The 24,679-nt window shown below is 35.4% G+C and overlaps 2 protein-coding genes across 2 annotated transcripts; one reads left to right on the forward strand and one right to left on the reverse strand.

Annotated features, from left to right (window-relative positions):
- The first annotated feature begins 5,743 nt into the window (after positions 1 to 5,743).
- Positions 5,744 to 7,734, forward strand: LOC108998038 (ethylene-responsive transcription factor ERF118-like). The gene is made up of 2 exons (XM_018974467.2): positions 5,744 to 6,208; positions 6,377 to 7,734. Exon 2 carries the CDS (start codon positions 6,545 to 6,547, stop codon positions 7,469 to 7,471), a length of 927 nt encoding a protein of 308 aa, XP_018830012.1. The 5' UTR covers positions 5,744 to 6,208; positions 6,377 to 6,544; the 3' UTR covers positions 7,472 to 7,734.
- A 2,459-nt stretch (positions 7,735 to 10,193) lies between these two features.
- LOC108998044 (carbon catabolite repressor protein 4 homolog 5) lies at positions 10,194 to 22,941 on the reverse strand. The gene is made up of 14 exons (XM_018974474.2): positions 22,455 to 22,941; positions 21,514 to 21,677; positions 20,805 to 20,870; positions 20,661 to 20,713; positions 20,220 to 20,301; positions 19,780 to 19,823; positions 18,879 to 18,966; positions 18,432 to 18,524; positions 18,282 to 18,314; positions 18,044 to 18,141; positions 17,340 to 17,478; positions 16,921 to 17,006; positions 16,749 to 16,833; positions 10,194 to 10,606 (listed from the first exon to the last, which is right to left on the reverse strand). The coding sequence occupies exons 1-14, from the start codon at positions 22,792 to 22,794 to the stop codon at positions 10,535 to 10,537; spliced, it is 1,443 nt and encodes a 480-aa protein (XP_018830019.2). The 5' UTR covers positions 22,795 to 22,941; the 3' UTR covers positions 10,194 to 10,534.
- Between the last annotated feature and the right edge of the window lie 1,738 nt (positions 22,942 to 24,679).

Genomic DNA, 24,679 nt, shown 5'->3' on the forward strand with positions numbered 1-24,679 from the left:
TTATGTTCCAAGTTCACGTTCATGCTATGTTTCAAGTCCACGTTATGTTTCAAGTCACGTTCATGCTAAGCTTAAGTTTCAGTTTAAGTTATGTCAGTTATGTTATGTTGTATGTCAAGTTATGCTATGATTACTTATGATTTGATTATGCATTCATACTTTTACTGCGATGCATGCATCATTAACCTGTGTGGAAGTTTCCTGTTAACTTGCTGAGATTTGTAATCAAATCTCACTGTAGTAGTCCCAACTACATTCCCCCCGAATGGTAAATTTTGTTATAGGATCTGAAGGAGAATCGGGAATCGACCAACTGGAAATGATCGACTAAACAATGGTGTGACGTAGATGGTAGTATAGTAGTTACCTCATTACTACTTGTATTTGTGGTGTTCAATCTCCAACACTCTTTTTATCACAACCATTTTGGACTAGTGTTGTGATCTCAGTTGTTTAGTACGTCATTATGTATGAAGTATGTTTTAAGTATTTGGGATATTTCGGTTTGGTGTATAGTATTGCTGAAGAAAAAAATTATCCACTGCGAATATTGCATAATGCTAGATGCATGTTAGGAATATTGCATCTTATATGTCATGAATGGGGGCAGGTAACCTTGTGTTGTATGTCTCTACGCTTCAAATATCCGTCCGATCCCAAGCGGAATTTGGGGGCGTCACAGTCTGTATTCACATCTTTTGCAAAAAGAAGTAAGAACCACATAATTGAATTTGTATGCATGTTGATGTTGGTAACGTCTGTTTGATTACTAAATCAATTCCTGATTTGGTTCACTGGTTTTCCATATGGATCAACCCAACATTTGTCCTCCTTTGTAGCATTACTCCACCTTTCCTTAAATATTTTCATTTCAACGTAAGACTGCCACCTCACCTACACCAAAATCATTTTTCCTCTACTAAGTTTTTGGAAAAGAATGGAGAATCTTATATGCTAACCAGACAAAACATCTCATTAACATAGGATCAATGGTCTGGGAGTCATATGATACCTACAAAACTCAAACAAGAATAGTTTGAGTTTGTTCAATGTTCGCTGCAGTGGTAATAGTTTGTTGTCTAAAGTTTACAAAGTTCTATGAAACAAAGGCATAATAATGAGAGAGCTTGACTTTCTATGCGCATTGGCATTTGCATCTTGTCTTTTTCAGCCCAAACTATAATTGTTATTTAATTATATTAATATAATGAAAAATATACGTGAGTGATAGTAGTTTTTCTTTCTTTTGAGCTTCTTTAAATCATAAAGATAAAGTAATTTTCAGTTTATATCCTAATATCTTAATTTATATATGTTATATTATATGTCAGCTCATATATGGATTGTTTCGAAAGTGACACTCATACAAATTTGAGATAATGAGACTGTTACCCCTTTGAAAAACTGATCACGAATGGTTTCAAATATTAACTTGTCTAGTGACAAAAGTCTCACAGTCCCTCCTCGTAAAAGGAAGGCAAATAAAGACCCCTCAGCAGTGTGGGACCATTTCACTAAAATAGATGGATGCCCTTTAAATGACCCAAAAGCAAAGTGTAATTATTGTCACAAGATTTACTCTTGTCATCCCAAAAGATATGATACATCAAGTATGCTACAGCATCTTAGTACTTGTAAGCAACATCCTCATAGAATCAGACTTACGGATCAACAGACTATGAGTCGTGAGGGAGCTCTTGAGGGAATTGGAGATAGTGATGTCAATAACTCGGCAAATGCACATAAGTTTGATTCAGAAAATGTACAAATGACAATTGCTAAAATGATAATTTGTGATGAGCTTCCATTTAGGATAGTAGAAGCCCAGGGATTTAGGAAAGTATGTAGATCACTTGAACTAAAGTTCCAAGTGCCATCTCGAACTCCTGCAGCGAGAGACTGTATTAAACTATTTAAAATGGAAAATGAGAAGTTAAGGAAAATATTTAAGACGGTTGGGCGGGTTAGTTTAACCACTGACACATGGATATCGATTCAAAACTTAATTATATGTGTCTTACTGCACACTTTATCAACTGTGAATGGAAACTCCACAAAAGAATTCTAAACTTTTGTATGATCCCTAATCACAAAGGAGAAACTATTGGAAAGTACGTAGATTCATGTCTACAAGATTGGGTATTGACAAGATGTTTACTGTTACAGTTGACAATACTTCCTCAAACGATATTGCCATTAAGTATTTGAGAAAGTTCGTAGGAGGTCATTTGTTGGAAGGGAAGTATATTCACATTAGGTGTTGTCCCATATTATGAACCTCATTGTGAATGATGGGCTCAAAGATTGTGATGTTTCAATCACAAGGGTGCGCAATGCGGTTAGGTATGTTAGATCATCTCCCACAAGAATGGATAAATTCAAAAAGTGTATAGAGAATGAGAAAATTGGTTGCACAAAATTGGTATGCCTTGATGTTTCCACAAGATGGAATTCGACTTATCTAATGCTAGAAGTTCCATAAGCATTTAAAAAATCATTTCTACAATTGGAGATGGATGATGATTCTATTTTTCGTTATTGTCATAGTGTGAACTTGAGCCCTCCAAACTCTAGTGATTGGGAGAGAGTTAGAGTATTGATAAAGTTTTTGAAGATTTTTTATGATGCTACTGTAAGACTTTCTGGTTCTTTGTATGTCACATCTAATGCATATTTCCAAGAGCTTTGTGACATCCAATCACATTTGTAAAAAATGTGACAAAGTAATGATGTAGTGTTGAAATGTATGGTGGCGACTATGAAGATTAAGTATGATAAATATTGGGGATCAATCGAGAAGACTAACTTGATGATATTTATTGCTGTTGTTCTTGATCCAAGATACAAATTTAATCTTTTGAATTTTTGGTTCAAAAAAATATATGGTGGTAATTTAGTCGAAGAAATGATGGTAAAAATGAAACAATTGATGATTGACATTTATTGAGAATATAGTGTTGTGTATGGGAGTTCAAGTGGAGTTTCCCATTCTAAGCCTCATTCCTTAGTTGATCCTAGTATGATTGATTCTGATTCTCAATAAAGTTTTTGGGTTGAGTATGAGCAAGAAATAATTGAATCTAATTTGATGAACAAATCGGAGATCGATCAGTACTTGAAACATGGTTGTGAGACACGAGCTCCAAATTTTGAAATTTTAGATTAGTGGAAGATCAATGAAGTAAAGTATCCTATTTTGGCAAGAGTTGCATAGGATGTGAAGGCCATTCCCATTTCTACTGTTTCTTCTGAGTCAGCCTTCAGTACAGGGCCCGAGTGCTTAACCCATTTCGTAGTTCACTATCTCCAAGAACAGTCGAGGCACTCGTTTGTACACAAAATTGGTTGAGGGATCCAATACCCATTGATCTTCGTGCCTCCTTGGATAATATTGAAAGTTTTGAGGCAGAATTGGGTAATAAAATTATTTCTTATTTACATATTTATTAAACCTTTTCATAATGTTTATTTTTACATCATTTAATAATTATCATGCGTTTTTTTAGAGTTTGATCCAAAATCAAGTTTTACTTACGTTGATGAGGAGTAACTCAAGGCTTATGGTCTACATGATGGTATGCTTTTCATTTTCACTCTTTTGTTAGAGAAACTAAACCACTTTGTGTTGCCTTGAATTATTTGATGTGGTATTATTGATTTGGTGTTAGACTTTTTATAATGGCAGATATAGAGGAAAATATGGGAAGCTACTATAATTTGATCGTTGGATGCTCCTCAGTCATTTATCAGTTGATGTTCATATTTTTCTAATTTAGACAGTTTTTGTAATAGATGGCTTTTGTATATTTTTTTTATTAGTTCTAAGGAAGGACCTGAGGTGATTACTAATTAAGATTTGAATGCAATGTGATAGGCCTAAATAGTTCTTTGATTATGCTTCTTTTTAATTCACATCATGCCTTTGCACCTTTACTTCTTTCTTGGAAGAATTAATATTCTAGTTCTTCTGGTTTATTTGTTTTTATTCATCTGGTTTATGTCAATAACTGAGATTACCTCCTGTATATAATAAGTTCATCTTTATATTTTTCACATCTTACTGACCTGTTTTGCATGCAATAACCCTGCCAGATACCAACATGCATATAGAGAGGAAAAAAAAAAAACCAAAGGTGCAAAGGCAAACAGTGTCGGGCCGGTTTGGCATGCAAACAGTGTCGGGTCAGGTCGAACCGGGTCCAAACCCGGTTGGAGTTGATCGGGTTGCAACCCTACATCACATCACTCAAATCTTTTCTTAACACTCAGTTTACGATCAAAGATCTTGGTTGTTTGCGCTATTTTCTTTGTTTGGAAGTTGCAAGGTCTTCCAAAGGTATTCGCTTGTGCCAAAGAAAATATATCTTAGATATCTTGGCTGACTCAGGGACACTTGGTAGCAAACCTCTCAAGCTGCCACTTGAGCAGAATTTTAAGCTAAGCAAATATTCGGGGTGCTCTACTCTCAGAACTGAGCTCTTATAGAAGACTTATTGGCCATTCGCTATATTTGACCACACTAGGCCTGATATATGTTATGTTGTCCGGCTTTTTAGTCAATTTATGGATCATCCCACGACTTCACATTTGGTTGCAGCTCATAAAATACTTCAGTACATCAAAGCAACACCTGGACAGGGCATCTTGCTCTCATCTTCCTCTCAACTTCAACTCAAGGCCTATTATGATTCTAATTAGGCCTTGTGTCCTAACACACGTCGTTCTATTACCGGGTATTGCATTCTTCTTGAAGACTCACTTATTTCTTGGATGTCCAAGAAACAATCTATGGTGTCTCGTTATGCTCCATGGCCTCCACATGTTCTGAGCTCACTTAGCTTCAATATTTGCTTCTTGATTTTTGGGTTTCTCATCCTCAAGCTACATTACTTTACTGTGACAATCAAGCAGCCCCTCCACATCGCTACCAATCCAATCTTCCACGAACGTACAAAGCATATCGAGTTAGATTGTCACTTAATCAGAGACAAGATCCAAGAGGGCAACATCATCACAGGCCATGTTTCCTCAAAATGTCAACTCGTTGTTATCTTTACAAAGGCTTTGCCTTCATTTATTCTTCAGTTATATTTGTCCAAGATGGGAATAGTGAACTTCTATTCTCCATCTTGTCAGCGGCTAGTACACACTACAGATGATCAAGCTGCAAGTCGTGCATCTTTAAAAGAAACTACAAGTCTTTTGAGCCTAAAGTTAGAAAAGGGATAAATTGTATTTATTCGAGTTTGCTTATTTCCATCACTCTGATTCTGTTTTTTGTAAATGATTCTTATTCTTTTATTTAGCTAGCTGCTACTTTTAGTATAGAAACGGTTAGTTTCTTACACATAAGTGTATATGTAGGACAGATTGTATAGTACTCAATACACAGAGAATATTCAAAAAACTTTTCCTTCATCCTTCGCGCAATTGCTCTCTACCTTCCTCCTCCTTCTTTGAACTCTTACAAAACTAGCTAAGTTAGCTATCAATATATCTAAAGAAACTGTATTGATTGAAGAAGGTCCTAGTCGAATTGTTAGCTAGTCATGAGCGAGAAAGCTTGTAATGAATATTCTATTGATTCTTATGAATAAAACTATAAGGTATGCTTTTACTTTTAAAAAATAAATAAATAAATAAATAAACAAATCTAGTAAAAATCGAATTTGACCGAATTAATGTTAAGTGGTTTGTTGATCATTATTATTTTATTTCCAGCCCAATGGACTAGTTTTCAAATATCTCTTTCACCCTCCCGAGGGAAAAGGTACGAACAGAGAGGGAGTGATAAAAATCAAGGAGAGGAAACGGGGATGGGCTTTCCAACCAGAAAGCCATCCTCAACTGAAAGTTACTTCCTTTTTGTTTTTTCTGGAAGCAAATCTTGAAAGTTCGAAAACTTTTAAGGTCTCCTTCTAAATTTGCTGTGCTTATTTTACACCAGACTCTCTCTCTCTCTCTCTCTCTAACAAGAAGAAGGCTTACCAAGAAGCAGAGGAGTGCGAAGCAGAGTATTTATGTCGTCTTGGTTTGATCTGCTATATGGAGCACTGAAGCAGCTCCAGTTGTTCTATTTTCAGTCTCTGTTAGTCCCAACTTTTGTCACACTCCTTTTGTTCTTCTCCTTTTGCATGCAATCTTGGTGCCATAGTCAAACCGAAACACAGACTTCCCCGACCTTTTCCATGCGATTAAGATCAAAACGGTATCTGCTTTTTTGTTTGACCTTTAGTTATGTTTCATACTGATTATTGTATTTCTATCATCCAATGCAGCATGCAACATTCGTTTTGTATTCATGGAAAGGATTTTGATAGGTTTTAGGATCTTTATACTATTTTGTCTTGTTTTTGAGGAGTAGATTTTTGTGCAGGACTTGTTCTGGAGTAGAGTGCTTTTGTGCTTATCTCAGAAAACATTGTTGCTCTTTCACTTTGAGTTTGAAGGGTTCTAGATTTGGGGTTCTCTTTATATCCAAGATTGACAAAGATATAATTTTTCCCGGATTTTTAACTTACTTCCTCTGGGCTTTCAACCCACAATGCCAGACCTCAAGAATCATTATCTTATTCTAGACAATAACTATCAGAAATTGAGGAGAAAAATAAATGAAACAAACTTCATGCCTATGAAGAGAATTCGTATTACATACCATGATCCTTATGCTACCGATTCTTCAAGCGATGATGAAGAAGAATATGAGTTTAAGAAAGACGAATCAATGGGTATTAAGCGCTTTGTCAGGGAGATTTCTCTTCCAGATTTCCAATATGATGATTATTCATGTGCAGAGACTTCTCCACAAAACAATTCCGATGAAAGCAAGGGAAAAATTAGCACTAGTACTAGGATTAATGCCAAGGTTTTCAATGATAAAAAGGTGCTAAGATCGTCCTCTTTATACAAGGGTGTTCGGCGCAGGAAGTATGGGAAGTATGTAGCAGAGATTCGAGACCCGCTTCAACGCCGCCGGTTGTGGCTTGGTACTTATGACACCGCCGAGGAGGCTGCTGTTGCTTATCAGATCAAGAGGGTTGAGATTGAAAGATTGCAATTACTTGTGAAGAATGAGATGAATTCATTATCAACTGATCATCCATCACCATCATCTGTGCTTGATGTCTCTGCTTCAGCTCTACTTGGTTGTGGAACTGAAAGTCCAATCAAAGAGGAAGGCAATGCAGAACCACTTCTGGAGGGAGAAGAATCAGTTCTGGCTTTGTCAGAGGTGCCAGTAGTGCGGCCATTAGAGAGTCCTCAAGAGTTAAAGTTGGGATGTTATTCATATGACTGCTCGCTCTTCGGGGATGATTTCATCGGAGATTTCAATTGTAGGAATGACATGGATTTCTATCCAGAGTATGAGGTTGAACATGATTTGGCATGCGATCTTCCTTATCTTGATATTGATTTTGCTAAGCAGGATTTTTCTTGGATTGATGAAACCCTAAATGTGGCATGCCCTTAAGTTTTGCAATTAGGAAGTAGTGTAAGAGTATTTGTATTGTAGGTACTCATACTTGAAAGTTTATATCTATCATCTTCAAAATAATAACACAACATCCTGTAGAGCTGTTGAGGCTTTAGCTATTTTGTGGAGACTGGATTACTAAAGCCAAAAGGTCTCCCAAATTCCTGAATGAGCATCTAAATTAGGTGTATGTTTGAGTTTTCTCTGTTCCTGTAAAGGCCATCAACTGATTTTGATTCTCAGCCACCGTTGTTCTATATGAGTTCTTTGTAGCATGAAATTTTCTGTTAAGAATAAAAGAGATGTATATTGCTTTCTATTGAGAATATGATTTGAAATTCCAAAGAAAGCTACTATAATCACAAAGAGATTACACAAAAGCAATTCCACAAGCTGACGTAGTTTTATATGATCCGTTAAATCTACTTTATAATAAAAGTAACTTTACAATCTAACAAAACATATGAAGACACATCAGTTTGTGAGATTATTTTTGTATAATCTATTTGTGGCTAAAGTATTTCTCAGTTTGCAATGGAGACAAAATCTTTGAAGTCCAAGTTTCCATGTCATTGTTTGATTCTTCAGGAACCACTTGAAGATGGCATATTTTTTTTGCCTTTATGTTTCCAAGTCACTGTCTGTCATAGTTTCTTTAGATACCTTGTCTGTTGTTTTTGTACCCATTTATCTTCCAAATTGTTTATTCAACTCTTTGAGTTTTTAACATGCTTGGCTCGAAAGTAAGGTCTAGAGCCATACTGAGGAAGGGTTTAACTAGTGAGGTTGAGAAAGATTTGATTTGAAGTTTATTGCCAAAAAGCAGAATAATGGTGCGTGGACAGTATTAAAATATAAAAATAAATAATAAAATCTACATCTTCCTATCTGTTTAAACTTTTATGATAAATAATGATTTCACATCGTATCATAACAAAGATTCTGAGTTCGAATCTTAACTCTATAATTTCAATTAGCTTGTTTTGTATTGTTTCTTGATAATATCAGATGATTTTACATAGTTTTTTTTTTTTTTTTTAATTCTATCTCTCATCTAAGCTAAAAATGAAAGAAAAAGTCCAAGACCACCTGCCGCCATGAAAATCATGGATCTCTTTCAAGTCTTAACTAAATGTGAAAGCTTTAAACCTACAATAACAGAGCTCAGAGCATAGGGTCGTTGATTTAGCTTGTCAATTTTGACAATATTGTTTGCGGAGTATATCTGGCAAACACTCAGCCATGTTTTAGAAGTCGGCCATTTTCATATAAATAAAAATGCTTGAAGAAATCAAGAGGCATGACTTTTTCCAGCAACTTTTAAACCTGTTCGGTTTCTGCATTTATTTCTTATTCCTTCGTCAGCTTAAGAAATGTTTTATCTTATTTTATCTTATCATTATAATCTTTTAAATTTTTATATAAAATATAATAAACAATTTAATTTTTTTTAAATTTCAAAAATAATAATATTAAAAAATAATATTCTAATAATATTTTATTCAACTTTTAACTTTCATCTTAATTCATTTTATCTCAACTTACTATCCAAACCGCACCAAATAAAAGATTTGAATCCTCCCAACTTTCATATTATATCTCGATTTTTCCCCCCAAACAAAGGGCATGTTGATTTTGTTGGGCCCTCTCTTCCAACTTAAGCTAAGCAATGACGTGCCAAAGGTCCCTTTCTTCCCCCACAAAAGACTTTTTCTCTTAGTGGTAGTTATTTGGACAGCAAAACAGAAATTATTTGACCATTGCCTAATAATAATAATAGCTCAAGCTGGGAATGATATAGCATATACCCCATGGGGAGATGGCGGAAGACGAGTGAAAATTATTTGATCACAAATGAGTAAGAATAAGGTGCAGTTTGGATACTGAGTTGAGATAAGATGAGTTAAAATGAAAGTTGAATAAAATATTATTTTTTAATATTATTATTGTTTTAAAATTTGAAAAAATTGAATTGTTTATTATATTTTGTGTGAAAATTTAAAAAATTTGTAATGATTATATGAAGTGAGATAAATTGAAATCAATTATGACTTCAAACGGGGCCTAAAAGGCAATAAAAGCAAGTAAGAATTTACGTGATTCGATATTGAAACTTATTTCGAATTGCAAAAAAAAATTCAGCTATAAAAATATAAAGATTACAAAGCTCTAAATCACTCTTTATAAAGAGGAAGGCCTCCTTATACAAGTAGTTCCCCTTTGAATTTGATGTTTGCCCTTTACTTGTGAGTGTGTTGTTTTTCTCGTCTTTACACCTTTTAAATGCATGGGCTAGAATTGTCGCCCTAGCACCTTAAAACTAAGAATTTCAACAATCGCGTTATATTCAAATAAATATTAGGGTTTTTTTTTTAAATAAATTTAGTATTTGATTTTATCTAAATCTCTTTTGTAAGCGTTTTTAAGGTCTATATTAATATTAAAGGATGGAACATTGAATCAATTTTGTTAGTAAACTTTGTATGTTAGTCCGAGGACTAGGATTCCAAGAAGTGTCCTAACACGTAACACAATATCACTTTAGCACTATGCTATCACAGCAAGCTTCAAGATGTGAAATGGCTCAGTAGCTACTGTGCATCTCAAAACACGAAACACATTAAAGAGGGTTCAGAACTGCATAGAAACCACAAATGAAAAACTTCCATCTCAACAAAATTGCGGCAACATAAAAGGTATATGAATCAGATGAGCACAGTAATACAATATGGCGTGCTCATAAATTGTAAAATTGAAAGTTTCAAGGCTACATTGGGACATACATAGAATGGATGCGGCATCAAAGTTGCATTAACATTTCCTGTTAGAATGAATTATGTTCAGATATATTACAAAGCTTCTTTTAACATGGTGAAGTCAATTTGACATGAAAATCCTACCGAAATGCAAAACAAGGAGAGCCCCACTTTTGCAGGACAGAATAAACAATGCCTAAGAAGTACCACCATCAAAACGTGGCAGATTGCTGGTTCCCAAAATCTTTGAAACTCCAAGAAATAGAGCCACACCCCGGTGCCCGGGGTTGATTCAGAAGCAGCACTATTCGGTTCCGTTGACATCATCTGCAAAAGCCAATTCACACACAAGAGCAAGATGGTCGCTGCCCCATTTCTGCAAATTTACATTGATAGTTCATGAATCCAGCCTTATGCGGAGACCACAGATCATGTATCAAGCTCACATCATTTATAACTGCATATATTTAAATGGCTAGCCTCGTCTAACAGACGAAAGATAATATAGGCCAATCATCATTCATTGATGTCACAAACAATTTGCATAAGAAACTACAAAACCCTAGATGAATAGCATGTGCTGAATTTGGTGTATATCCATGCAAAGTAATCCCTGCATTGTAACATGACTGCCTGGCCTTTAGGGACCTCAAACCATTGTTACAGAGATACTTTTACAGAGATGCTTTCTATATCTAGATAGTATAGCAGATAAATAGCTTGGCTGTAAATAGACTTAACGTGTAAATAGATAATGTGTACAGTAAACTAAATAGATAACGTGTACAGTAAAACCAGCAGCAATTAATCGCTGGAATGAACAGACAGTGCTCGGTTGTAACCCTTTTTATATAAATGAAGGAAAACAATGGAAAGAGGTATTCAGACCAACTTTGACATGGTATCAGAGCTTTTACTCTGATTATCGTTTCTCTATGATCTTTATCCCTGAGAGTTTCTGAGTTGCGACAGTAGGAATTGTTTTCCTTCTCTGTTCTCGCACGTTGGTAAGTTTCTAAGTTTGTGGTGAGTGTTTTTCTCGCACGACTGTTGAGTTCCGACTTGTGGGCTCGTCACCTTGGTGGCTTTGAGGCTGTTGGCAGGTTCTGCGGAGTGGTTTGCCGTGATCCAGTTCTGGGCAGTGCAGTTTGGTGCTTGTCGGCAGTTTCTGGGTAGTTTCTGGTGGCTGAAGATGTGCGGGTATCTCCTTTGGTGAGTATCGGCAATTTCCGTGGAGGTTTTGTGGCGGTCCGAAAGTTTCTGGGTGGCTGTGTTGCAGTCGGCTCTCTCAGGGTGGTTCTCCGAAATTTTCTAGGCAGGTATCGAAGTATTTCTCCTTTGGTCCGTAAGGTATTTCTCTCCTATACGTTGGCGCCTTGTTTCGTGACTTTGGGCAACAGAAGTGCCTTTTATTTTCGTGACTTTGGGCCCTTTATTTTCAGTCTGGGCCTTTTATTTTGGGCGTGGACTTATTTAGGACCTTGGCCCCACCCCCCCGTTACCATGACTTTGGGCCTTTTTCACTTTTGGCTTATTTTGGTCCTAAAATAGGCTTGCCACTTATTTGATTGACTACTTGAGCATATTTCTCTAAGTGTTTTTCATCATATCTATTGAAAATACTATTATTCGCTTTACTAGAAAGAATTTTTCTACGTGGGAATTTCAGTTTAAGATGTAAAATTCCCACTGATGAAAAAGAATTTATTCAATGGGAGGTCAAGGATGCCAAAGTAATCTCTTGGCTATTGGGGACGATTGAGTCTCACCTTGTGACCAATCTTCTCTATTTTACTACGGCTTAAGCTATGTGGGATTATGTTCACCATATTTACCACCAAGATCATAATGCTTGAAAGTTCCAATTAGAATTGGAAATTAGTAATTATAGTCAAGGCAATTTACCTATCACACAATTTTAATTTGGTTTTATTAACCTTTGGTGCGAATATTCTATCATTGTTTATGCTAAGGTTCCTACTACGGCACTCTCGGCTCTTCAAGCAGTTCATGCTAAGAGTCAACGCAATCAGTTTTCAATGAAGCTTCGACCCGAATTTGAGCCCGTTCGAGCTGGTTTGTTGAAATGTAATCTGGTTCCTTCTTTGGATATTTGTTTGGGAGATTTGTTGCATGAAGAACAATGGTTATCCACTCAGATGGGTATGACTTCTGAAAATGTCTTTTCTAAGACTGTGAATGTAGCCTATGCAACACAAGGGAGAGGGAGGAACAAATTGCAATGTTTCAGCTGCAAGGAATTTGGTCATATCTCTTGCAACTGTCCTGAGAAAGTTTGCAACTACTGCAAGAAAAATGGCCATATCATCAAAGACTGTCGAGTACGGCCTCAGAATTGCCAATCTCAAGCTTTTCAGGCTGTTGTACAATCCTCTTCTTCTTTTGCGCCGCCTATTGTAAGCTCTGATTTATATGTTCTCACACCAGCCATGGTCCAACAAATGATTGTGTCTGCTTTTATGGCCTTAGGCCTGCAAGGTACAGGTACTAACTCAACTTCTTGGATTGTTGATTCGGGTGCTTATAATCATATGACTGGTAATACGATGGGTCTCTATGGTGTTCGTAAGTATAGAGGCACGCAAAATATTCAAATCGCTGATGGCAGTACTCTTCCTATTACTGTTGTTGGTAATTTGGGCTCTTCATTTTGCAATGTTTTTCTCTCTTGGATTGTCTACCAATTTGATTTCTGTTGGACAATTGGTAGATAATAATTGTGATGTTCACTTTTCTCGTGGTGGTTGTCTTGTGCAAGATCAGGTGTCGGGGACGGTGACGGTGATCGCGAAGAGACCTAAAATAGGACGTTTATTTCCTTTACAGTTTTCTATTCCAAATGTTGTTTCTCTTGCTTGTACGGCTACTGCCAATACTAATGAAGTCTGGCATAAGAAATTAGGTCATCCTAATTCTATTATCTTGACTCATCTTATGAAACATGGTTTTTTGGGCAATAAAGATTTATTTTCTTCTCCTCCTGTATCTTTTGATTGTGTTACTTATCGTCTTGGTAAAAATAAAACTTTACCTTTTCCTGCTCATGGTAGTCGTGCTTCTAACTATTTTGAGATTGTGCATACTGACGTTTGGGATGTGAGTCCTGTTATTTCTCATGGTCAATATTGTTATTTTGTGACATTTATCGATGATTACAGTCGATTCACCTGGATATATTTTCTCCGTTCTAAAAGTAACGTGTTTTCTGTCTTTCAAAAATTGGTTGCACTTGTTGAGACACAGTTCAGTACTTGTATCAAAACTTTACGCTCCGACTCAGGGGGAGAGTACATGTCTCATTCTTTTCAAACTTTTCTTCAGTAAAAGGAGATCATTTCACAGAGTTCTTGTCCTTACACTCCTCAACAAAATGGAGTCACTGAGCGTAAAAATCGTCATCTTTTAGATGTCCGTACTTTGTTGATTGATTCTTCTGTACCTTCTAAGTTCTGGGCAGAAGCTTTATTTACTACTGTCTATTTGATCAATCGTTTGCCTACTACTACTCTAGATTATGATTCTCCCTATTTTCAATTATTTGACATATCTCCTGAGTATCAATCCTTTCATACATTTGGGTGTGTTTGTTTTGTTCATCTACCACCTGTTGAGTGTCACAAGCTTGCTGCACAGTCTGTCACGTGTGCCTTTAGTCCTACTCAGAAAGGATTTGTTTATTATGATACTCGTACAAATAAATATCGAATCTCACGGAATGTGATTTTCTTCGAAAGTCAATATTTCTTTCAGTCTCAGGTTATTTTTTATCCTCCTATTACTCTTCTTCCTACTTTTGATGATGTGTCTTCTTCTATTGAGCGATTTCAACCAGATATGGTGTATCATCGACATCTTCCCCCTTCTTCAATGCCCCTTCCAGACACTGATCCGTCATCTGATTCTACGGTTCCTATATCTCGGCACTCCACCCGGGTTACACATCCACCAGATAGTATGGTTTTGCTCACATCTCACTTACTGCCACTCTCAACACTATTTATATTCCTCACTCTTATACCCAGGCATCCACCCAAGCGTGTTGGCAACAGGCCATGCAAGAGGAAATCCAAGCTCTTTAAGACAACCACACGTGGGACCTTATAATTTATCCCTCTGATGTCAAACCTATTGATTGTAAATGGGTGTACTTAGTCAAGTTTCGAGCTGATGGCTCACTGGACAGATATAAGACCCGTCTCGTGGTTCTTGAGAACCGACAAGAGTATGGTATTGATTATGAAGAAATATTTGCACCTGTTGCCAAAATGACTACCGTGCGGACTATCTTGGCACTTGCTGCGTCGCAAGGATGGTCTCTCCGGCAGATGGATGTGAAGAATGTTTTTCTACATGGGGATTTGAAGGAAGAAAGCTATATGTCCCCACCTCCTGGCATGTTTGCTACACCTTCCTCAGAGGTTTGTCGGCTACGCCGATCCTTGTATGGACTGAAACAAGCTCCGCGTGCATGGTTTGACAAATTTCACTCTAACCTGCTTGCTTGTCATTTTATTCAAAGTCAGTTTTATTCCTCTCTTTTTCTTCGCAAGACTTCTACAGGAATAGTATTGCTTCTCATATATGTCAATGACATTGTGATCACTGGCGCCGATACTAAGTTAATTAAGCAATTACAACAGCATCTCAAGACCTCTTTTCACATAAAAGATCTTGGTCCCCTGCAGCACTTTCTTGGCCTTGAGGTACAACTTACTCCAACTGGTACGTTGTTACATCAGCACAAATACATGCAGGACGTTAGTTCATTGGGTGGTCTCCAATCAGGTAACTCTGTTTTTACTCCCTTGGAGGTAAATCTTAAGCTTCGTCAAGAAGAAGGGGAGCTTTTATCAGATCCATCCTTATATCAATAGCTTGTTGGGAGTTTGAACTACTTGGCGATTACTCGTCCTAACATTTCTTTTGTTGTACAGCAAGTTAGTCAATTTATGCAGGCTCCCCGACATCTTCATTTAGCCGCTGTCCATCGCATTATCCAATATCTGAAGGGCACCTCTACGAGCAGGTTGTTCTTTCCAAAAAAATCTTCTTTACAGTTGGTAGGGTATAGTGATACTGATTGGGCCAGAAGTGCATATACTCATCGCTCTGTTACTGGCTAGTGCATGTTTTTAGGCAATGCACTCATTTCTTGGAAGAGTAACAAGCAAGACAGAATTTCCAAGTCCTCTACTGAGTCTGAGTATCGTGCTATGTTTTCTGCATGCTCTGAGATCACATGGCTTCGTGGATTATTGGGTGAACTTGGTTTTCCTCATCTACATCTCACTCCTCTTCATGCTAATTATACCAGTGCTATTCAGATCGCTATTAATCCTGTCTTCCATGAGCGTATGAAACATATCGAAATCGATTGTCATTCTATACGTGAATCCTTTGACAAACATGTGATTACTCTCCCTCACATTTCCACTAAACGTCAAACTGCAAATATATTCACTAAAGCTCTTTCTCGACACCGGCATCAGTTCTTAGTTGACAAATTGATGCTTCTTGATCCACCAGCATCAATTTGAAGGGGGATGTTACAGAGATACTTTTACAAAGATGCTTTCTATATCTAGATAGTATAGCAGATAAATAGCTTGGCTGTAAATAGACTTAACGGTGTAAATAGATAATGTGTACAGTAAAACCAGCAGCAATTAATCGCTGGAATCACGCTGAACAGACAGTGCTAGGTCGTAACCCTTTTCTATATAAATGGAGGAAAACAATGGAAAGAGGTATTCAAACCAACTTTGACAACCATTATTCGTAGTATCAAAAACAAGTAACTACTAGGAACTCTAAGTATACAGACACTATAACACTAGTCCTATTAGAAGATAGCATTTCATTAAATATTAGTGCTTATATAAGTAATCTTAATAGCATGACATTTTACAATAGGATGGAAGTAACACATCAGCCATACTTCCAGAGTACTTAATAATTTTCCATAAAAAAAAAAAAAGAGCTACTAGACATCATTTATGTTATCTTCTCCTTTCCACCTATTAACTGAAATTTTATGTTGCTTACACTTAGTTGAATTAAAGACAAAAATGAGGTGGTCCAGGAAATTGAAATTACTATCACCCACCACCAGCTGTTCCTTGAACAACCCATGTGTCTTAGAAACGTAAAAACTATAGAGCATACTCTTCCAAAAGTCCTGGAGAAGAATTGTGACTGATGCAGAAATGGTCATATCCAAATGCTCTCAATTAAACTTAGCTTATAATTGCATAACTGAGTTTGAAACTGATGCAGAAATGGCCATATCAAAAAAAAGAATTGTGACCGATGCAGAAGTGGCCATATCCAAATCCAATTGTTTTTTTCTTTGAAGAATTAAGATGCTAAAATAAAATTTGTTACTAATTTAAAAAAACTCCCATAATATTGCAAGAGAAGCATCTCAAACAAAATATTTACATAATTTAATTATCACGTGATAGATCAAGCTCAGTAGTTACAGATATGAAAGGTACCTCACTTGGGAGCCCTCCACTTCTTCTTAAACTATTAATGGGTAAGGTCTCAAGAACTCTCACAGGAACAAGTTCTTCTGTATGCCTGTGTTGATCAAACACATCATTAACAAAATTTTCAGAGGAAAACATGGTATTATATAATTTTATATTTTTGGTAAAATTGAACTACCAAATATAATCAACTCTTCCCATAAACTTAGAGTGGTATGACGTTGCCAAGGGTTCCCCATGATTATCTCTAGTTCTAGAGCTTCCCTGCGTCATTTAAGTACGGATTATGATAAAAAACAGAAAGAAATACACAAAGGAAAATATTTAGCTGAACAGGAGATGTGGAAAAAAGAAACTGCTATCACAAATATTTTGGAAGACTTCCTGTGCAAGACACTGACATACATGTCTGTGTCTATCATACAAATTTTTTCTTTAAGGAGATTGCAGTATTCATGGTCTCACTTGTGTCGGGCATCAACCTCAAGATTCATCAAGTACATATCTACTTCCCTTGAATAAGTAAATTGCAATATCCCGACAGAACTTGAAAATTTGACCTATACAAGAAATTATGAGAAGATACAGGCTTCTTACAGGAACCCCAATATATGCACTGCAGAGCTTTAATTGGTGTTGAACATGGGTGACTCCTCCAATACCGGTTGCAAGCCTTAATTCTTCATCACTCCATCTATACAACAATGGCTTCGGGTTGGGCATCCAAGCACCACGTCTGATATAAACCAATCAAATTATGGTAACTGTGATAGTGATGACAAATAACATGAATTGCTTAAAATTTACCACCATACTATAAACATTGAAGATGCAATGGAAACCTGCCTTGTATTTTATTAAAGTACACTTCCATGAAAAAATATAAAAGGGTGAAGGATGAATGCCTCTTCATAATTCTGTTCATATTTAAGAGTGAACCTTTTTTTCCACCTGCTGGGTCACTCCAGCCGCTGGCAGTGGGCGAGAGACTCAGAACCACAGTTTCTTTCCAAAGAACAGGATACATACATACATAAATATGTACACACACACAAGCAGATGCTCTCCTTTGATATATTACAATGCTTTTTTATTTATAGTTATGGAAAACACCCCCATTCTAAATTTCAAAGGATCTCATTTACATATCTGACTAGTGTGCTCAATTTAATTATATATTTATTTGAACATATAGGTGCTAAGATGAAAAGGAACTTAGAGATTAAATTGTTTTAAGTCCATGTCGCATCAATTTAATGACCAAGAATCCAAGATCAATCACCAGGAATTCCAGAAAAAACCTGGCTGCATTCTCATTCTGAAATCTGAAGTCTCTACACTGATATGCATATTCAAGCTGTCCTGAAATTTTCCTGCGGTCATATAGTTGGACGTCCAACTGCAAAAATTACAGCAACTTAAGCAAGTCATATAAGACCCCCCCTCCACTGGCATAGACAACTCAGGCTGTCCCAGGAATGTGGAAACATAAACATACAAGGATTACTGGCTTGACCAACTAGAAGAACGAGAACTCACCTCTGATGAGGCCAGAAACTGATAAATTGGACTCTGACCACAGGATGAAAAGAAAACTTAAGATATAATAAAGTGATAATGAAATTTAAGTTTCGCATTGTATCTCAAATTGGAAACTGTTTAATCAATAATGTCCTTGCTAGATCTCACCTGCGGAATGCTATTTAGATCCCCGCCAATTACTACTGGAATGTCACCCCATTGCCGTGATAGCTTGTAAGCTCTTTCAAGAAACATTCGGACCTACAGCATTGTAGATTGGATGCTAACATACTCCCAGAGTTAAAATAAGAAGCATACCTATCTGATTGAAAATCAAAATATCCTTGTTCTTTTCTAGTAAGTTGATGCAACGGAATATCATGGCATCACAACCATGAGTTCAAAGATACAATTTGACGCTATTTCCATTCCCAAAAAAAGGGAGAACAAATTAAGGAAAAAAAAACAGACGCAAAGGTAATTTGCACACACAGCACATATGTACAAGCAGAGAGGGGAAAGGGAACTATAAACCCTTGAGAATCCCCAATCTTATAAACTGAAAACATTCTACAGGAATTTTGCCTTTTTTGCAGTGAGTAAAACAGTTAGTACCTGACCTAGCTTGATGTCTCCACGATTTGGGTTGAAGAGTACATGTATATTTCCAACCAGTAATCTTCGATTTCGAATGGGCGGAGACCTATCGTTGTGTGCTTAAGTCAGTGATTAAAGTGGCAATATGTTCTCCTAAATAACATAGACAACAGACTAATATATTGATTTGTTATGACAAATTATGTACAGCACTTGAGGAAAAATCACACGTACATATATCAATCTTTTTTTTTATAAGTAAATCTTACGAATAATAATAGTTTAAAACAGATTACATATGAAATAACACATTGCTTCGTATAATCAGCAAGGTATGTCAAACAGTATGAGCGAACGAGAAGGCAAAATTCTTGTAGAAATTTTGTGGTGCAGATTTTTTTTTTCTCGAGTGTGCAAGAAAAGTTTACCTTCAGGTTAAACTGTCAACGACAAAGCAAAAAGTAACTTTGTTCATGGATTCAAATACTACATTTTCCAGCAGCAAAACTTCTTCAGGATATGCACAGGTGAGGGTGAAATTGTTTTCCTTTATATTTTTATAAAGGATGGGTTGAAGGTTTCTCCCATAATATATTATCCTTAGACTCTAAGGGGTTCTCAAAGCAGGCTTGGTAGAAGACTTTCCAGTTTTTTTTTTCTCTTTTTTTCTTTTTTTTTTTTTACTTATTTTGTTTGAACCAGTTCTTTTCAATAACTTACATTTTTATAAGAAGAATAAATTAAAATAGAAAGCATAAAATGGTGTAAAATGATAGAGACACATGAGATTCGTCTCTTCTCAGTTCAGCCCCAATGAAGTAAGATATCAAATTTCACAATGCTCATACTTTTTCCACAGTTGCATGAGATTTTTTATGCATATACACAACAAATACAAGCATAAAAAAATATAACTTACATGGATGCTTGGGTATATTTGGACTCTGATTGATTCTGAATCAGCTGTGTATGCAAAAAGAGAATATAAATGTATAAAACTGTTACTAATAAAAAAAAGTATAACATCTAAAAGGAAAACATATGACCAAACTGAAGCATAAAAGGATTTCCCGCAACAAGAAAGCAAGTAAAGTAGAATAATACAAAAGACATCACAGAAATAAAAGTAAATATAAGGACAAAACGTAAAAAGAATTGGATGATGCCAGGGTGTCTACATGCATTTCTCAGCAAACTGAGAAACACCATTTATATTTAAGAACCATAGCCCATAAAGTTACACCAAAGCATCAGGCCATAAAAGTAAACCATCGGAAGAGATTATACAAATTATACAAATTAACACCAGCGGAAGAGATCAAAGGAAAACCAGATTACAATAAATTGAACTCTGCATACCTCTAAAACACACAGTTGAGCAACATTGTCACGAAGGCCAAAACTCCGGAACTCTATGTTTTCTTGATGCAAAAGGGTAAATCTGTTCCGAATATGATTTTGGTAAAATTACGATATTCAATACAATGAAAATGATAATGAACAAGAATAATTAAGCTTACTGCAAAAGATGTGCTCTTCAGCTATAAAACTGAAGTTGCAAGATGGTGAGATGCATGCTCAAAATAAAAAATGGAAATGCCTCCATGCTTCTTTTTAGATGTTTGAAGTTTGAATTTACCACAGTAAAAGAAGAAAGAAAAGAGGTGAACAAAAAAGTTAATTCCAATAAGATAAATAACAGATGAGTTGCATGATAAAACTGATTACTTAAATCACTATTAGTTAAGACTATAGTAAGACAAAAGGAGTTCGCAAGTTACAAAAGGGTCAAGGCCTTACAATTTGTCTTTCCAGAATATTGCACACCCATCACATGCTTCACCCGTTCGAGCCTGTAAATCATTTTTAAGCAACTAATCTGGATTTCACAACGAAAACACAGTAGTTGGACTAGACATAATCGTAAAAAATACCTTAGTTTACCTTGTAAACACCTACAAAGCCTTCTGTTTGAAAAAGATCATCTAAATCTTCAAAACGATCAACCTCCTGCTACCATGAGAGTGGGTATGAGAATGTAAATGGAAAAGAAAAAAAACCATTATAATAGGCCTCAATCTCAAGTGCCGTTGAATGTGTAGCTGATATGATATGAATCTTAGACGATTGTTAGAAAGCAGATTCAACTTTCAACTTCCTAAAGACAGAGTCACAGAGAAGCTACATAACAGAGTACGGCTCACCTATTTTCCCTTCAAAAAAATGAGAAGCATTCACAGTATAGCAAACAACTGACTCAAATAGAAAAATCTTGATGAAAAGAGATCAAGGAACACTATATAACAGTAATTGCTTTTCTCATGATATTTTTTTTTTTAAAAGTAATTGCTTTTCTCATGATATCAAACCAATAGCTTTAGGTTTATTAACAAATAAGAATCCAACTCTTGCAACTGTATGAGATTAATATCATCCACCATTCATAAAGGAATTTGAGCGAATTACCGTTAAAGTCTAGGAAAGCCTATGTATAAATGTTATAAAAGTTCACAATGAATGTCAAAGAGAAAGAAAAAAAATGTTATCTCAATTCCCTTTTGATAATTTAAAACGTTCACAAACAACCACACAGACAACAACAACAACTCTGCATATACATATGTGCATAAACAATGAAAAACACGTAATTTACCTGGAAACACAGAATGCTTGCATTGTAATTATTGATCTCCTCATGTATAAGGATTTTTCGCTGATCCCACTCCAAGAACTCAGGAGGGACTTTACAATACAAATCTGGATGGTTTGATGCATTGTTGACACCTAGTATATTGTATGAAACAATCACAAGCTTATCTGCAGGGGAGATGAAAATGGTTATGGCATAACAAAAGTGATAAATATGTGTCTAGCCCACCATGCCCACCCACCACAAACACACACGGATGGATAGATAGTCCATATTCATTTATTGTTAGTTCCAAAGTATAGTTAATCATTATTCCATTATGAATATCAGTTCATCCTCAAGCAGCCTTATTGCAGGATCACTAGAATAATGAAAGCTTTGATCAAGTCAAAATGCTGTCACTCGGATTCCACATAGTTTTGATGCGTAACTTCAAAGTAGTCATATGGTACTAACTAATAGGAAAGAAATAAAATCCATAGGATTCATTAGTATTTTTTTTTTTCTTTTTTTCCTTTTTTTTATTCTCAAATCAAAGACGCCATTAGAAGACCTCATTAAAATTGGATTTTTTGTAACTTGCTGGACTGTAGATCACCAAAAAAAAAATCCAAATTACCATCGGTCAAACTGTAAACCAACACAATAGAAAATTAGAAATTTATCTACAACTTCAAATTATGCACTTTTAAGTCAAAACGTTTTCTTTTCCAGTATTTGAAAATTCACGGAAGTAAACTGGCAAAAAACCAAAAACAAAAACTTATGAACTAAGATGTGAATTTACTAGGAAATATTGCACGCATTGACAATCAATTATACAGCTAAAAATGAAAATAGTTAAACTAAACTTGGTAATTGGAATACAAACATTTAAACATGTATAATTTATGTTTATAATTTAAAAATAAAAATAAAAAATTACTGTTAGAGCCATGTATTACCTTTGCAGTCCGAAAAATCGCAGGAAGAGGAAACCCATTTGCGGTAAGTACCCTCTGTAGCTCTCGAGTTTCTAACCCTTTTCTTCCTGCGCTTTCTTGGCGAAGAACTCAAGTGGTCGAACCGGTTACAATTGGGTGAGATTCGAGGCGAGTCGGGTATTAGGGTTTGGGTTTCCAGTCCGGAGACTATTCCACTTCTGCGGTTCTTAGTGCGGTTGCTATTCTTATCACTACAATGAGATTCTTCAGCGTCATCATGGCGGTGCTTGCGCTTGGTCTGATTGGCGACGCGTGAGTTTGAGGGCTCCGGAGGCGGTTTTTGGTGGTGGCCTCGAGTCATGGTGCCAGAGATTCAGATGGTGGTGTGCGGGATAAAGATTCTTACAGCTTTTGACCGGCGGAGTGGCTGTTGCTCCGACGGTTTTGTAGGTTTCTGTGGGTTTGGCATGGGAGTAAAAATTAGAGTAACGATAGAAGTAAAAAATTAAAAAACCTTCTACAAGACCTGATCCTAATTCTTTGACGTAATCCTATTAATATTACTATTTGGCTATTTAATTATTTGATGAAAATATTATTAGTTTTGATATTAATTATAAAATATTTTATTATGAATCTAATTTTAATTAAAAATGATTTATATAATTAAGAATGTATGAGATATAAATATATAGGTTAGTTCAAGCCATTTATATAAAACAGATTAAGCAAATTAAAATGGATTTAACAAGTTGAAATAAGTTAAACCGGTTTTAATTTTAAGTTAATCCAATAAAAATTTATTATTAAATAGATTATACAACTCGTGTTGTGTCGCCCGTTATTTATATGAATTCTATTAGAATTTTAGGATCTAATCTATTTAATTAAGGGCTCATTTGAATAGTGAGGTGAGATAAAATGATTTTAAATGAATTAAATAAAATATTATTTTTTAATATTATTATTATTTTGATATTTGAAAAAATTGAATTATTTATTATATTTTATATGATAATTTGATAAATTTATAATGATGAGATGAGATAGATTGAGAGTGTTTCTGTATCCAAACGAAACCTTAGTAATGTTTATGTTGATCCCTATACTATAATTCTTATAATTTGACAAGATATGAACATTGAACACAACTTGCAAACATAAATTATCACTCTTAGATCAACTCTAGAGCCCTATTTGAATTTTGATCTTAGTTCAGTTTAATTTTAAACTGAGTTTAGGGTCAGTTTGGATCTTAAATCCATCTCAACTCATCTTATCTAATGATTACAATTTTTTCAAATTACAACACAAAATTTAATAAACAATTCAACTTTTTTAAATTCTAAAATAATAATATTAAAAAATAATATTCTAGCAATATTTTATTTAATTTTCAACTTTTATCTCAACTCAATTCAACATCCAACGCAACCTAACATCTAAACACTCAACTCTCAAATCATTAAACTAATCTCAACTCAAAATTTCTTTACATGTAGGACCCATAATTTTTTTCAACTCAACATATATTTACACGCAAAACCTATAGTTCTTTTCAATTTCTCATAAAATACATTTATATTTATCTTAACATTAAAACACATCTAAACTAATCTTAAGTGAGTCCCACAAAACTTACTCAATCATCTCAACTCAACTCAACTCAACATTCAAATGAAACTGAAGTTCTGTTTGGTTGCAAGACTCAGCTGAGATCAACTTAGTTCAGTTTAATTTTAAACTGAATTTAACATCCAAACACTCAATTCTCAAATTACTAAACTCATATCAACTCAAAACTTCCTTACACGTGAGATCTATAACTTTTTTAACTTAACACATCTTTATATATGAGATCCACAATATCTTTTAATTTTTTATAAATAATATTAAATTTATCTTAATATCTAAACACATTTAAACTCATTTTAAATTAACCTCGCATGACTCACCTTACCTATTCAATTTATTACTATTTAGAAAACACTCGACATCAGCATATGTGATGGATTGGAATACATCAATCGTGTGATGGATTTCTCCCGATGGGTGCTTCGTCCGGACCACATTCATGGGATGTGTGATGGATACCTCCGCCCTTGTCTTCAATTGTTTTTTTAATATAATTTTGACATTTTTGGACGTTAGGCTCACGTACTACTTGTGAAGTTGAATTGACATGATTTAAGACGTGTGCCACCATTCTTTTGGTTTTTTCAAGGACGTTGCTACGATTCGAAATC

Source organism: Juglans regia, chromosome 6 (genome assembly GCF_001411555.2).
Source record: "Juglans regia cultivar Chandler chromosome 6, Walnut 2.0, whole genome shotgun sequence".
In the NCBI taxonomy this organism is placed as follows: Eukaryota; Viridiplantae; Streptophyta; class Magnoliopsida; order Fagales; family Juglandaceae; genus Juglans; species Juglans regia.

Bases quoted from the DNA above. Each gene is read 5' to 3' on its own strand.
- LOC108998038 (XM_018974467.2), top strand. From the start codon at position 6,545: ATGCCAGACCTCAAGAATCATTATCTTATTCTAGACAATAACTATCAG.
- LOC108998044 (XM_018974474.2), bottom strand. From the start codon at position 22,794: ATGACTCGAGGCCACCACCAAAAACCGCCTCCGGAGCCCTCAAACTCA. The intron at 17,479-18,043 runs GTTTTTTCTGGA...GGTTTATATCAG, and splicing joins CAGAATGAGAATGCAGCCAG to ACGTGGTGCTTGGATGCCCA. The intron at 16,834-16,920 runs GTAGTTCAATTT...TGATCAACACAG, and splicing joins GGAAGAGTTGATTATATTTG to GCATACAGAAGAACTTGTTC.